The sequence below is a fragment of the Hippocampus bargibanti genome, linkage group LG04, assembly GCF_051943395.1.
Source record: "Hippocampus bargibanti isolate YZ-2025 linkage group LG04, ASM5194339v1, whole genome shotgun sequence".
NCBI lineage: Eukaryota > Metazoa > Chordata > Actinopteri > Syngnathiformes > Syngnathidae > Hippocampus > Hippocampus bargibanti.
Genome location: NC_142737.1, coordinates 15739362 through 15753123, shown reverse-complemented (window position 1 = coordinate 15753123; position 13762 = coordinate 15739362). Strand labels below are relative to the sequence as shown.

The 13762-nt window shown below is 40.7% G+C and overlaps 1 protein-coding gene across 2 annotated transcripts; it reads left to right on the top strand.

Annotated features, from left to right (window-relative positions):
* Positions 1-126: 126 nt before the first annotated feature.
* On the top strand, positions 127-13266 carry lztr1 (leucine zipper like post translational regulator 1). Of its 2 annotated transcripts, XM_088994317.1 has the most exons (19): positions 127-596; positions 662-724; positions 792-848; positions 928-1007; positions 1098-1206; positions 1305-1388; positions 1464-1521; positions 1604-1743; positions 1828-2029; positions 3184-3294; positions 5326-5418; positions 5493-5588; positions 5716-5890; positions 6857-7026; positions 7130-7413; positions 7497-7646; positions 7882-7987; positions 8926-9006; positions 9409-13262. In XM_088994317.1, the coding sequence occupies exons 1-19, from the start codon at positions 445-447 to the stop codon at positions 9523-9525; spliced, it is 2328 nt and encodes a 775-aa protein (XP_088850443.1). In that variant the 5' UTR covers positions 127-444; the 3' UTR covers positions 9526-13262. The 2 variants fall into 2 exon arrangements, with proteins under 2 accessions (XP_088850443.1, XP_088850442.1); XM_088994316.1 differs by having other exon boundaries at positions 8926-13266.
* The last annotated feature ends 496 nt before the right edge of the window (positions 13267-13762 follow it).

Here is a 13762-nt window from a genome sequence, read left to right as displayed (position 1 = left end):
CGATGACTAATGTTCCAGTGCACGTTTTGAGGCATGTTCGTTTGATGGCGTGCGGTGACATTTTGAGCCATAATGGAATTGACCAGTGGAGGCGGTCACGAGTTATGACGTCTTTCAATCGGGGGCGTGGCTGTGCGCTCTCATGACAGCTCTCGTGCTTGGTAGTTCTCGTGGTCCTTATTTTTGCTCTTATTTGTCAAGCCACATTCCAACAAATACACGAAACAGACGAACCTTTGTGTATCAGTTGTTTCCTTTCCACGCATGGTGATATAATTCTATTTTCGTCGTTGTTTCGCACCTTTGCAGCTAGCATTTGTTTTTTAGCATCCTCTTATAGCCGAGCAGCTAACCGAAAATTTTAGTTCTCTGCAATTTGATGATGACATTCGCTGCAGATGTCTGGCCCTGATACGTGCTCACGTTGGATGAGGGGGAGAGAAAATGTCGTGCAAATCAACCAAAGTGGCTCCCAGTGTTGACTTTGACCACAGTTGTTCCGACAGCGTGGAATATCTGACACTTAATTTTGGTCCTTTTGAAACTGTTCACCGTTGGAGAAGACTGCCTCCGTGTGACGAATTTGTTGGAGCAAGGTAGGTGGTGACAAGTTAAAATTATAAATTGCACATCAAATCATCTGTTTGTATACTTTGGGCAGGCGCAGCAAACACACTGTTGTGGCGTACAGGGATGCTATCTACGTATTTGGGGGAGACAATGGGTGAGTAAGTCTTTGACAGTGCTGTTTTTGACACATTAAATGATATTTAAATTACGTGTCTCAACAGCAAGAACATGTTGAATGATTTGCTGCGGTTTGATGTGAAGGACTGCTCATGGTGTCGGTAGGAAATGATTCAAATAAAATATGTCATCATATCATAAATTATGAAATGTGGCTATTCACAAAAATATGTTTGACAGGGCCTTCACCACAGGAACGCCACCTGCTCCCCGCTATCACCATTCTGCTGTTGTCTACGGCAGCAGCATGTTTGTTTTTGGTACTCCTGACCGCTCCTTTTTTACCAGGGTCAACAAATCTTAAATATTCCATATGCAATCTTGGTGAATCCTTTTGAAATGCATTTCAGGGGGTTATACTGGTGACATTTACTCCAACTCAAACCTCAAAAACAAAAATGATCTTTTTGAATACAAGTTCGCCACAGGACAGTGGACTGAATGGAAAGTGGAGGGAAGGTAATATATTGAATGTATTCAACTCGTTCATATTTCATATATTATTTGGAAATATGGGGAGATATTTCAACAAAGCGCTCTTGTTCCTTCTGTTTTAGCTTACCAGTGGCCCGCTCTGCTCACGGAGCCACAGTTTACAGTGATAAATTGTGGATATTTGCTGGTTATGACGGGAATGCCAGGTGAGTATGATTCCACAGTGTTGGCACATTTTCATAACAATGTGTGTAATCACAATGTCTTTTTTCCCCTTGTAGATTGAATGACATGTGGACCATCAGTCTGCAGGACAGGGAACATGCATGTTGGGAAGAGGTCATTTTATGAGCATCATTTAAGCTCCAGGCCATACAAGCACTCTAATGTGCTGACATTATTGTTTCTGTGTCACTATCAGATCGAACAGAGTGGTGAAATTCCTCCTTCTTGCTGCAACTTCCCCGTAGCGGTTTGCAGGGACAAGATGTTTGTGTTCTCGGGCCAGAGTGGGGCCAAAATAACAAACAACCTCTTCCAGTTTGAGTTTAACGGCCACATGTGAGCAGACCCGATACTACTGAAAGTAGCTTGCACACACAACTTATATAGCAGTCGCTCATGTAACGCCCACCATCCCCGCAGGTGGACCCGTATACCCACTGAACATTTACTACGCGGCTCTCCGCCGCCTCCACAGCGGCGTTATGGCCACACAATGGTTGCCTTTGATCGCCACCTGTATGTGTTTGGCGGCGCTGCTGATAACACTCTGCCCAACGAGCTGCACTGCTACGATGTGGACTCTCAGAGCTGGGAGGTGATCCACCCTAGCCTGGACAGTGAGGTATGAATTGCATTAGAGCTACACCATTGTTGTCACTGTGGACCGCCAACTAGAGTAATCGATGAAAAATGGCTTTTGAAAATATATGATGATCATATTTTTCAACTCACCATGCATAAAGAACTTGAGGATGAAGACGATAACTGTATTTACAAACATGAATATAGTAAAGTTAAATCTGCATTGTGCTACTTTTGTATCAGTCTGCGCTGATATTCATCGGGGGGGAGACATATAAAATGTAGTTGTTGTCACACTAGTGCAGCTACTCAGTGTCACCGTTCTAGTACGCTATCAGGGGGCAGATCGTCTCGCAAGACGTATCAAATTATCTTGTTTTATTCGAGTTTAGGGTGCATTTACCTAAGGCTGCAACGAGATTGGAAAAAACAGACCTCCAACAGAAACAAGACACACTGGCGGGATCTTAGCAAAAGTATATTGGGGGGGGGGGGGGGGGGATTTACACAGGGAATAACTGTACAGCAGAACGTTAAATATATTCCACCGAGCAAGAATACAAACAGCTGAATAGAGAAAAAAACAAATTGTTGTCAGTTATATCCATTTTTTGGTATCAGATCTCACCCATAAAAATGTCTGAGATCTCAGATAAATAAACATAACTAGGTTTGACCAAAAACAGAAAATGTGGGAATCCTTTGAACTGTCCAACCACTCGTTGACGTCCCAATTCACAGACAGCTCGTTCGATTTTTGAATGATTCTCAGTCCAAAAAAAGAAAACAGCTAGGGATGTTATCTGTTCTCAACGCTTCTATTGGTTTGGGGGGAAAAAAAAGAGATTGCCAACAAATTCCACTCTATTATCTTGCACAGACGGATGTTCAAAAGCTAACTTTCATTCCACTCTGAGTTTTCTTTCCGACCCGCATGGAAAATTGTGAGGTTCTCTTTCACGCTAACCAAAGTCTTGCTCTCCCCCTCTAGGGAGCGTTCATGGACCATTGGAAACATCAATATCAGTAATAAGCATCACTTTAATAGAAACAAAGAATAAAATAACTGTTTTAACTAGTCTGGGTTACATGGTAATACTGAACCAAACCGACAGATATTGTCCGGGAATGTTTGTTTGACTTTTTAACATGACTGGAAATTTCCTTCTACTCTTTATGTCCTTGCCTTCCCAGATGCCCAGTGGGAGACTCTTCCACGCAGCCGCTGTCATTCAAGACGCCATGTACATCTTTGGCGGGACCGTGGATAACAATGTTCGCAGTGGAGAGATGTACAGGTTTCAGGTGGGCAAGTGTTCATATGTTGCAAGTCTTTGGGGCCTTTCTAGGTTTCTTCCTTAGTGGAAGTTTTCCTTTGCCTCTGTCGTACTGCATACCTGCCAACTACTGCGGTTTTGCCATAATGAGTACGGTTTTCATTATCCCATTCCAGGTTATGGTTTTTTAATGACAATTACGGTTTTAAAATTTAGAACAGGCAATCGGCACAGTGCTAGCTATTAGCTTCCTTTAGATCAGGGGTGTCCAAAGTCGGTCCTCGAGGGCCGCTGTCCTGCCTGTTTTCCAGCTCACACAGGAGCAACACACCTGATTCAAATGATCAGCTCATCAGCCAGCTCTGAAGCAGCATCAAAATGGTCCTGATGATTTGAATCAGGTGCATTGCTCCTGGGAGAGCTGGAAAACAGGCAGGACGGCGGCCCTCGAGGACCGACTTTGGACACCCCTGCTTTAGATGAATTGCGCATGCGTGTGCAAAGGGTCATTCAAGAATTAGCATTGGTTCTATCATTGTCGTGTAATTGAATCTCCCGGAGAAAAAGCAACAAGTGTGAAATCGAAAAAAAAAAACGAAAGTTGTTTTGTGAGGCATACTCCCAAGCATTTCCAAGACTTATACTTCAATCAAGAAAAGGTGAAAATGACGCAAACTGCAGTTATGTGTCGGCAAGATTTTTCTATTGGACATGGAGGAATCAGAAACACACTTTATCTTACACAGAGTGCGGTACAGTGATACCTCAGCTTAGGAACTTAATTGGTTCCCAGAAAGTGTGTCAGGCGAAAAGTTCCTCTGCCAAACATGTATTTCCTATAACAAAACATCAAAAATGAGAATAATCCATGCCCAGGTCCCCATAAAACATAATTTTCTACTAAATAAGCCTTAAAACTACACACAATATAGCTCATTGTATGTATAATAAATGTACTGTTGTATTGTAATTAAAGAAATAAAAGGTACTTTATAATAAAGTAGTTTTATTCACCTTTGTGATGGTAGTTGTCAATGGATGGTAGCAAATGTTGACTTCACGTAATGTACTGGGACAGCTAAGTCACACAAACGCACACCTCGTTCGTGTTTTTCGATGATCTCCTTCTTCTGGTCGACCGTAATTCTCTTTTGTGTCATCTTCGGCTTAACACTAGCCTGTGGTGGGGTCTTTTTCGGTCCCATAATAGCAAAAGTATTCCACTCGACAACAAACCACATCTGCAGGGGGTGTGGAAAACTAGTCCGCCAGTCACCGTGGCGCTGTTCGACCGTATGGTTTGGTGTTCTTCCGCCGACCACTAGTCCGACAGCCACCGTGGCACTCCGTGTGGTTTGGTTCGTTTGCCGAAAACTAGTTTGTATGCCAAGATTATGTTCTCGCGAATTTAATGTTTGTAATGCGAAAAGTTCGTAAGCTAATACGTTCGTAAGTCGAGTTATCAATGTGGTTTAATACGGACCCAGCTTCAGTATATATTGAATTAAATGTGATCAAAACAATTCCTTCAACATTATATTTGAACGTGTCAGTATCTTAGTATCATTTTGCGGATCAGCTGCAAAAATAATTTTTAGTGGTCAAACAATGTAGGGTAGATGTGCATTTTTGAAGTTACTAACAATGTCTTACAATTCATTATACTTTGCAAACAAGATTGGTTATTAAATGTTTGGTTGATTGTAAAATATTTCTGTTTTGTTTTCTTAAAATAGTACCAAACATGATATTTCTATGATTGACAAGTTGAAATATGGCTAGTTTTTAAGTATATCGTTTACCTTGATCAACATTTGTATGGTGTTTTTAGTCTTGTTTTAAGTAGTTGCAATGTTAAAAATTGTTTGGCTTCAGGGGGACCCCTGGACCCCCGGGCATATTATTAGCCTTTTCAGTTTTCAGAAGTTGCCAGGTATGATACTGCTGTTTTTGGAGATTACCAGGGTATATAATATGTATGTGAATAGGCGTTATAGAAAGAAAATGCACTTGATTTGACTGATGTCGTTCTCATGATTATTTGTCTTTCATTTTTCAGTTTTCATGTTATCCCAAGTGCACTCTCCATGAAGATTATGGCAAATTGTGGGAAAACCGTCAGTTCTGTGACGTTGAGTTTATACTGGGAGAGGTGAGTTTAGCTGTCATGTTCGATATTGCCTGTCATTTATTTCTTCAATAGTGACTGAATATATTTTTTTCTAGCGGGAGGAACGAGTTCTGGGACATATAGCCATCGTGACCGCCAGATGCCAGTGGCTGCGAAGGAAAATCCTACAGGCTCGGGAAAGACAGCGACAGGTCAGAAGCATTCTTGGTTTTATTTATTTATTTATTTATTTAGTTATTTAGTTATTTAGTTATTTTTACTACTCAGTTAAGAAGACATGTTGGCTCTATGAATGTACATAGTTTTCTTTTGTCTTAGAAAACCAAACAGGACAGCTGCGAGGAGGGTGATGAAGGGGCCATCGGTGGGGGGACTCACAGGCCGTCAGGCACACAGCCAATGCTTGAGGTGTCCATCAGGGAAGCAGAAGCCCAACCTTTTGAAGTCTTAATGCAGTTTCTCTACACAGACAAAATCCAGTACCCACGCCGAGGTAACATCGTTTCCCCACATCTTTTCTAAGATCAAAAGCACCATGTGTTGTTGACCTCTGAATTATTCTGATTTTGAAATACCGTATATTCTGGAATATAAAGCGCACCTTTAACAAATGACATACAGTAAAGTCTCGTTATATCGATATTCAAGGGAGTCCGAAAAAATATCGATATAACCGGGACTATCGATATATCCGATATCGATATAACGAGACTTTACTGTATTTAAAAACCTTTTCCATACATAAGGTGCACCGCATTATAAAGGGCACCTTCAATGAATGACATGTTTTAAAACATTTTCCATACATAAGGCATACCAGATTAGGAGGCGCATGGTCAGCTTTTGAAAAAATATTTTCTTTCAGGGAGCCTTATAGTGCAGAAAATACAGTAACTTGACTGGATCATCTTATCTATTAATTCATTCACTGCCAGACGATATGCAAAAATGTGTCCATTCCAGTGCCAGGGTTTTTATCACTGTGACTTTAATTTTAGGACCCACAGAATATTGAGGATTAGGACTACATAAACATTGAATGCAGCCCAAGAAACCGTACACTCTCTTCTTTCATCAGAAAAAAAGTTTATGTCAATCTTATTTGGCTCCAGAGTTATCTGCAATGAAAGTGGGGCGGCGGTACAAAAGGCAAATGCTGCCCGCTCATGGAAGGGAAAACTATTGCCCGAGGTCTGACCGGAGCTTGATTCACACACCCTCGCAAGAAAAAACAAAGCCTGAACAAATTCGGGAATTGCCCTCCACGTCATGCTTTTCAAATCCCGAATAAATTCGGGAATGGCAGTGAATGAGTTCATGATTTTTTGGGGGAAAATTGTGGGTGGATCCCTAAATCCATAAACTCCACGGCGTTCATCTTTAGAAATTCCATTGTTATTCAGATGAAGCTTTTGTTAATCCCCTCAAATTTTTAAAGTCACTGTTCTCACATAACCAGGCCATGTTCAGGATGTTCTCCTCATCATGGATGTTTACAAACTTGCCCTGAGCTTTAAGCTCTCCCGTTTGGAGCAGCTGTGCGTTCAGTACATTGAAGCATCTGTCGACCTGCAGAACGTGCTCAGCGTTTGTGAAAATGCCAACAAACTCCAACTCGACCAACTGAAGGTACTCTTCCCTGAAAATACCTGCGCGAAAGATCCAAAACATAGGAGAGGCCCGATCAATGCAGGATGACCTCGTTCATTCCCAATTTCTTTTTTTCCTTCAGGAACATTGCCTTAATTTCGTGGTGAAGGAATCCCACTTCAACCAGGTGATCATGACGAGGGAATTTGAACATCTATCCACGCCACTGATCGTGGAGATAGTCCGACGAAAGCAACAGCCACCTCCCAGGCTGTATTCAGACCAGCCTGTGGATATCGGGACTTCACTGGTGCAGGACATGAAGGCTTACTTGGAGGGAGGAGGCCTGGAGTTCTGCGACATCATTCTACTATTGGACGGACACCCTCGACCTGCTCATAAAGCCATATTGGCGGCTCGTTCTAGGTACTAAAGCGGGGAAGGGGGTTCTTTTTTGGTTTTCTTTTCTCTTTCCGCCCGATTCATTAACCTTTACTCCACATCATTAGTTATTTTGAGGCCATGTTCCGCTCCTTCATGCCAGAGGACGGCCAGGTAAATATCTCCATTGGAGAGATGGTTCCAAGTAAGCAGGCATTCGAGTCCATGCTGCGCTACATCTACTATGGAGATGTCAACATGCCTCCTGAGGATTCCCTGTATCCTTGTCAAACGCAAATCCTCAAAGGGACTATAGTACCATCCAGTGGTCATTGATGGAATTTTTTCTCCCACGGTACACTTACTACTCTACACTACAGCTCCACAATATGTGAAAATCTTATCTACATCTCTTATTTTTTTCCTACAATTCTACAAAATGGCCCCGGGTGGGCTTGCTGTGATATAATCAAAATCATTATTGAGTATTTTCCTTGACCTTCTGTTCTTCAGTTATCTGTTTGCCGCACCATATTATTACGGCTTTTCAAATAACAGGTTGCAGGCTTACTGCAAGCAGAACCTGGAGATGAATGTCACTGTGGAAAATGTCTTGCAGGTACTGTATTTTAATATGAAAGAGCTTAACACAGGGCACAGTGACCTGAAAGGCCAATGTCGCTTATTGTATGTATGTGACGTGTTTTTTAACTCATTCACTGCCGGACGAAAAATGTATCCAATCCAGTGCCAGGGTTTTTGTCATTGTCACTCGAATTCCAGGACCCACAGAATATTGAGTTATTGGACTACATAAATATTCAATGCAGTGTAAGAAACCTTAGACTCGCTTCTTTCATCAGAAAAAAAGAATGAATTCCTAAGTTATATGTGTCTGGAGTTATATGAGCTTGAAATAAGGATGGCTGTCCAAAACCCAATGCAATGCATACAAATTGGTTTATATAGCGCTTTACAGCTGAAGCTGGAACAAAGCGCGATTTGGAAAAAAGGGAAATGCTGCCCCCTTGTAGAAAGGAAAAAAAACATTGACGGAGGTCATGGCCAGTGCTTTATCAGCACCCAAACAAGTAAAAAAGAAAACTAGAACAAATGTTGCTCTACTTCGTATTTTCAATAAACTAATACATTTAGGAATTGCAGTGAATGAGTTAATTCCTGAGTTATTAGTCGGCCTGGAGTTATCTGAGCTTGAAATGGGGGCGGCTGTACAAAAGAGAAATTCTGCCCCCTTGTGGGAGGGAAAAACATTGATAGAGGTCTGACCAGCGCTTAATTGCCAGCCCCTCCAGATTAAAAAAACAAAACCCTAACAAATTCGGGAATGCCGCTCCAGATCATGCTTTTCAATTCTCAAATTAATTCGGGAATGGCACTGAATGAGTTTATTATTATTATTCTTCTTATTCTTCTTCTTCTTCTTCTTCTTCTTCTTCTTCTTCTTCTTATTATTATTATTATTATTATTATTATTATTATTATCATTATTGCTATTGTTATTGTTATTATTATAATATATTTTTTAACCCTCTGCAGATACTGGAGGCGGCCGATAAAACGCAGGCTCTGGATATGAAGAAGCACTGCCTGCACATAATTGTACACCAGTTCATCAAGGTGGGTGGGCTCATATGTGGCGTCCTGGGGGCTTGTTGCCCACTTGCTGCAGCTGAGCTAACCTTGCAGTCACGTGGTCTTTGCAGGAGACTTGACACTGTTAGCCCGCTAGTGGATCGGCCTCCATCTCCTCTGTAGAGAAGGAGTGTGTTTACAGGGCGGCCGGCTGAACAAGCACCTCCTCGCGTATCCACGAGGCTCAAATGCGCCTCTCTTGTTATTATTGTTTGCTTATCCAGAAAAAAATGGCTTAACCCTCGTCACTGACACTTTTGTTCAGCTTGCTTCATATGTTTCAGCATGAGCAAACGGAGTGCCGTTTTTTCTTTATTTTTGCTCTGTTTGACTTGTTGTCTTTTTCCCCTTTTTTTTAATTTTTGCTCTCCTCCTCCCCTTCCAAAGGTATCCAAGCTCCCCAACCTGCGATCCCTCAGCCAGTTGCTGCTGTTGGACATCATTGAGTCTCTAGCTACACTCATATCAGACAAGCAGTGTGCTGAGATGGGCTCCGACATTTAGGAGGATGGCAAGAGACTTACATTTGTATTTCAGTCCGCTTTTCCCAAAAGTTGTTTACAAGATCTCCCCACCATTCCTCCCTTTGATAGCACCCTGCATGTTTTAATCTCACACATACCCCATTCATTTGATTGCAAGGTGCTTTTTTTCTATCATCTGCATATCATTTAATTTATTTTGTACCGAGCAACTGGTCCAATCTTACAGGATGTTTTTGTATTTTTGTATATATTTTTGCAGATTATTATTTTTCTTTGAAAAAGAAAAAAAACTAAAATTGTTCCCACCATCTCCCTTAACAGCCGGAAATACCAAACTGTATAATTTATATTTGCTGGATCAGCATTACAGTGAGACCTCAACTTACGAACTTAATTGGTTCCCAGACAAAGTGTGTAAGGCGAAAAGTGTGTATCTCAAAAAAAAAATCCCATAGGAAACCATTAAAATGGGAATAATCCGTTCCGGGGTTTCCATAAAATATACTTTTCAACTAAATAAGCCTTAAAACTACACACAACATACCTTATTCTATGTATAATAAATGTGTTATTGTATTGTAATGAAATAAATACACTGAATTGTATCATAAAGTCACTTTATTTAAATTTGTGATGGTCATTTATGGCTTGATGGAATGGCGTTGGAGGTCGAAGGTCAAAGGGAGTTGCTGTTTGGAAAGAGAGGCGCATTACATGAGGACTGTAATTAAAGAAATAAACTGTGCTGTAAAATAAAGTTTTACTTAACTTTTTGATGGTCGTTGATGGCTTATGGAGGGAGAGTCACCTTCCATATGGACTGTTGGTAACTTAACCTTTGGTGCTGTTCGGTCGTGTGCTTCCGCCGAAGATCAATCCGGCAGCCGTGTTACGTGTGTATTATGAAAATAGTGCTTATTATAAGGTTTAATTTTCATAAATTTGACGTTTGTGAGACAAAAAGTTTGTAAGTTAAGGTGTTTGTAAGTTGAGGTCTCACTGTATTACCTTACACAATTACAATTGGTATCCAGTGATACCTCGGCTTACCAACGCTTTAGCTAATGAACTTTTCGCCTTATGAACATTGAATTCGCGAGAATATAATCTTGGTATAAGAACTAGTTTTCAGGAAACACACTGAGCGCCACAATGGCTGGCGGACTAGTTTTCGGCGGAAGAACACCAAACCACACGGCCGAACAACACCACCGTGGCTGCCGGACTACGGTACTTTTCCACACTTTCCCACTTTCTCTGAGTGCATACATGGCATATGTGGTTTTCTATCGAGTAGATACTTTTGCTTTTTTGGGACCGAAAAAGACCCCACCACGAGCTAGTGTTAAGCCGAAGAGGACACAAAAGAAATTTACGGTCGCGCAGAAGAAGGAGATCATCAAAAAACACGAACGAGGTGTGCGCTTGTGTGACTTAGCCTCCCAATACCAGTATGCTAAGTTGATCATTGCTACGTGTGGCTGAGGGTGTTTCTGTGTTGTCTCAGCAACAGTCTCAGGCAATACAAGAGGTTGAAAAACCTCTGTTTATTTGGATTAACGAAAAGCAGCTAGCAGGGGACAGTGTGAGTGAGGGTATTATCGCCAAGAAAGCACAGCAACTTCACTCGGATATCATCAAGAGGCAACTATATCAACGCCCTTCTCAAAGGTAAATAAAATGACTTTAACAAGTACAGTTTATTTCTTTAATTACAATACAATAGCACATTTATTATACATAAAATAAGGTACATTTTGTGTCGTTTTAAGACTTATTTAGTAGAAAATTATTTTGTATGGGGACCTGTAAACGTATTATTCTCATTTTTAATGGTTTCCTATGGGAAATTAATGTTTGGAAGACACACTTTTCGCCTTACACACTCTAACTGGGAACCAATTAAGTTCGTAAACTGAGGTATCACTGTATTATCATATACTTGATATATTGTTGTGCTATACTGTCTTATAAAAAATTATGACTGCCATATTTATGTGATACTAACCACTACTATTAGACATTACTTATTTTTATCCGACGTTACAACAAGCTACCATATATTTGTTAATACATATTTCTATATGTCAGGTAAATTGTACTGTATTAAAATAAATAAATCTTTACACGAAAGAAAATTGACAAAATAATTGAGTGTCTGTTATGAATCCGTCGATTTGATACACAATGGATTACAGTATTACAATGTTGTATAAACTGCTACCTGATGACAACGGGCAACATTTGTCCTTAAATTCTATTCATCACAAACCTCTGGCGTTTTAGTTTATGGATGGGGCGGGTGATTAGCTGAATCGGTGATATTTGGCTTGAGAGGATAAAATCCTTGTTTTTTTCTTGTTTCTCTCAAAAAAAATTAAGTGCCTAACAAGGCCCTCACTGAAATACTACTGTAATTGAAAATGTATATTGGGGAGACAAGTCAGTGCCTTCTTGTGCCGGTCCCAAGCCCAGATAAATACAGAGGGTTGTGTCAGGAAGGGCATCTGACGTAAAAGCTTGGCCAAAACATGCCAATCAAACCTCTGAACATAGAGGACACTGATTCGCTGTGGCGACCTCTAAAGGAAAAACCCAAAAGGAAAAGAAGAAGATATTGTTATGCTTGTTTTTTTTTTTTTTACTTGAGTAACTGACATATTCCATTTTTTTTTAATTGTAAATCTAGCAGTATTCAGAATTCAATGTGATAGGGTGATCTTATGTACACATCCTTAAAGGACAACCGACGCTTCCGGACAAGTTTTGTTCATAATTTGTAAAATCACTTCAAATCACTTCTACTGAGCGTATTTTACAAAGATTCCACGCATATAGCTATATTTTACATTTTAAGACTCGCGCTGAATATTCAGGAAGTCTTGTTTTCGAGTTGATGACGATCCCCAGGTGACGTCACGTTTGGAACGCCTCTGACCGAGAAAGCGACACACAATGCATTTTGCGGTACTTTGTTTGGTCTGAAAACTTTGTGTTGATCCACGTTGATGGCGAAATTAGAAGGAAAACATAAATAATGCGATGGTGAATCGTTGTTGTCATGATCTGGTTGGCGACCAACGGGTGGTGCTGTCGGCCTCGCCTGCACCTGCACAGGTGCTGGTCGTCCCGATCAGTGGCATCCTGCCACATTCGGATTGGCGACCAACGGGTAGCGCTGTCAGCCCTGCCTGCAGCCTCGCAGGTGCTGGTCGTTCCAATCAGTGGCAGTCAAAAGGACTCCCGGCACGACCATTCGGGGTCGGGTCATTGTATGCAATTGTATGCGTTGTGTATGCATTGTATGCTGTGCTTGTGTTTGTTTTGACTTGGCGGACTTTTACTCTTGTTTTTTTTTTTTTGATACTTTGTATTTTTTCTGTCAGATGATTTGGATGTTTTAGATTTTGTTCCTGCTGACTTTATTTTAATACAATTTGTCAAACACAACCTCCTGCTCCCTCCTGCCTGCTTTTTGAGATCCACAACCGCCATCACCACCTTGCAAACCGTGACAGATGTGCGTTGCACCAAGACTACTATTTGATATTCGCTGACACAAATTCCCAGCAGACAAATCAGCTCATTTCCAACGGAGCTTGGGCACCATCTTCTGCATTTTCTGGGTGCTACATTGCTGTCATTGACGGCTCGAAGTGATATGCAATTTAATCGATTGCAAACAATTCATGCTTTGCTCTTCACAACTATTTGAATAATATTCATAACTGGATGAGTAACAAGAAAGCATCTTCTCCAAATCTGAAGCCATTGTTTTGTTTCTCGAGCAAGGCAAGACGTCTTGGTGTGACGTCACGAACTGGGGGCGGGACTTTCTGAAAATCCCCAATTCGCAGCTCAATTTGTTGCAGTTTTAGCACGCTTTCAGTCATTTTTATTGGTGTTTTGCATTTGACTCAAAATATCAGCCTGCGTGTTTTGGGTATTTTAGATGCTATAAAACGTTTTTATGATGACAATTAGGAAAAAATGGTGTTGGTTGTCCTTTAAACATTTTGTATAATAATAATAATAATTAAAAGTGACAGTGTGGATATTCAAAGTGACAGTCGATGTTTAAGGATGTGTACATAAAATCACCTTATCACAATGATACCTTGACTTTACAAACATTTCACCATCTAAGTCTTTTGAGTTATGAGATGTTGCCTTTTATTATTATTATTATTATTATTATTATTATTATTATTATTATTGTTTTTCTGCTTTGTGGCTGAACTGAACCGTAATGCCCT

What these genes read in the sequence shown, in the direction of transcription:
- lztr1 (XM_088994316.1), top strand. Translation starts at nt 445, where the DNA reads ATGTCGTGCAAATCAACCAAAGTGGCTCCCAGTGTTGACTTTGACCAC. An exon ending in GACGAATTTGTTGGAGCAAG is followed by an intron (nt 597 to 661) that starts GTAGGTGGTGAC and finishes TACTTTGGGCAG; the next exon opens with GCGCAGCAAACACACTGTTG. An exon ending in CAGCAGCATGTTTGTTTTTG is followed by an intron (nt 1,008 to 1,097) that starts GTACTCCTGACC and finishes AATGCATTTCAG; the next exon opens with GGGGTTATACTGGTGACATT.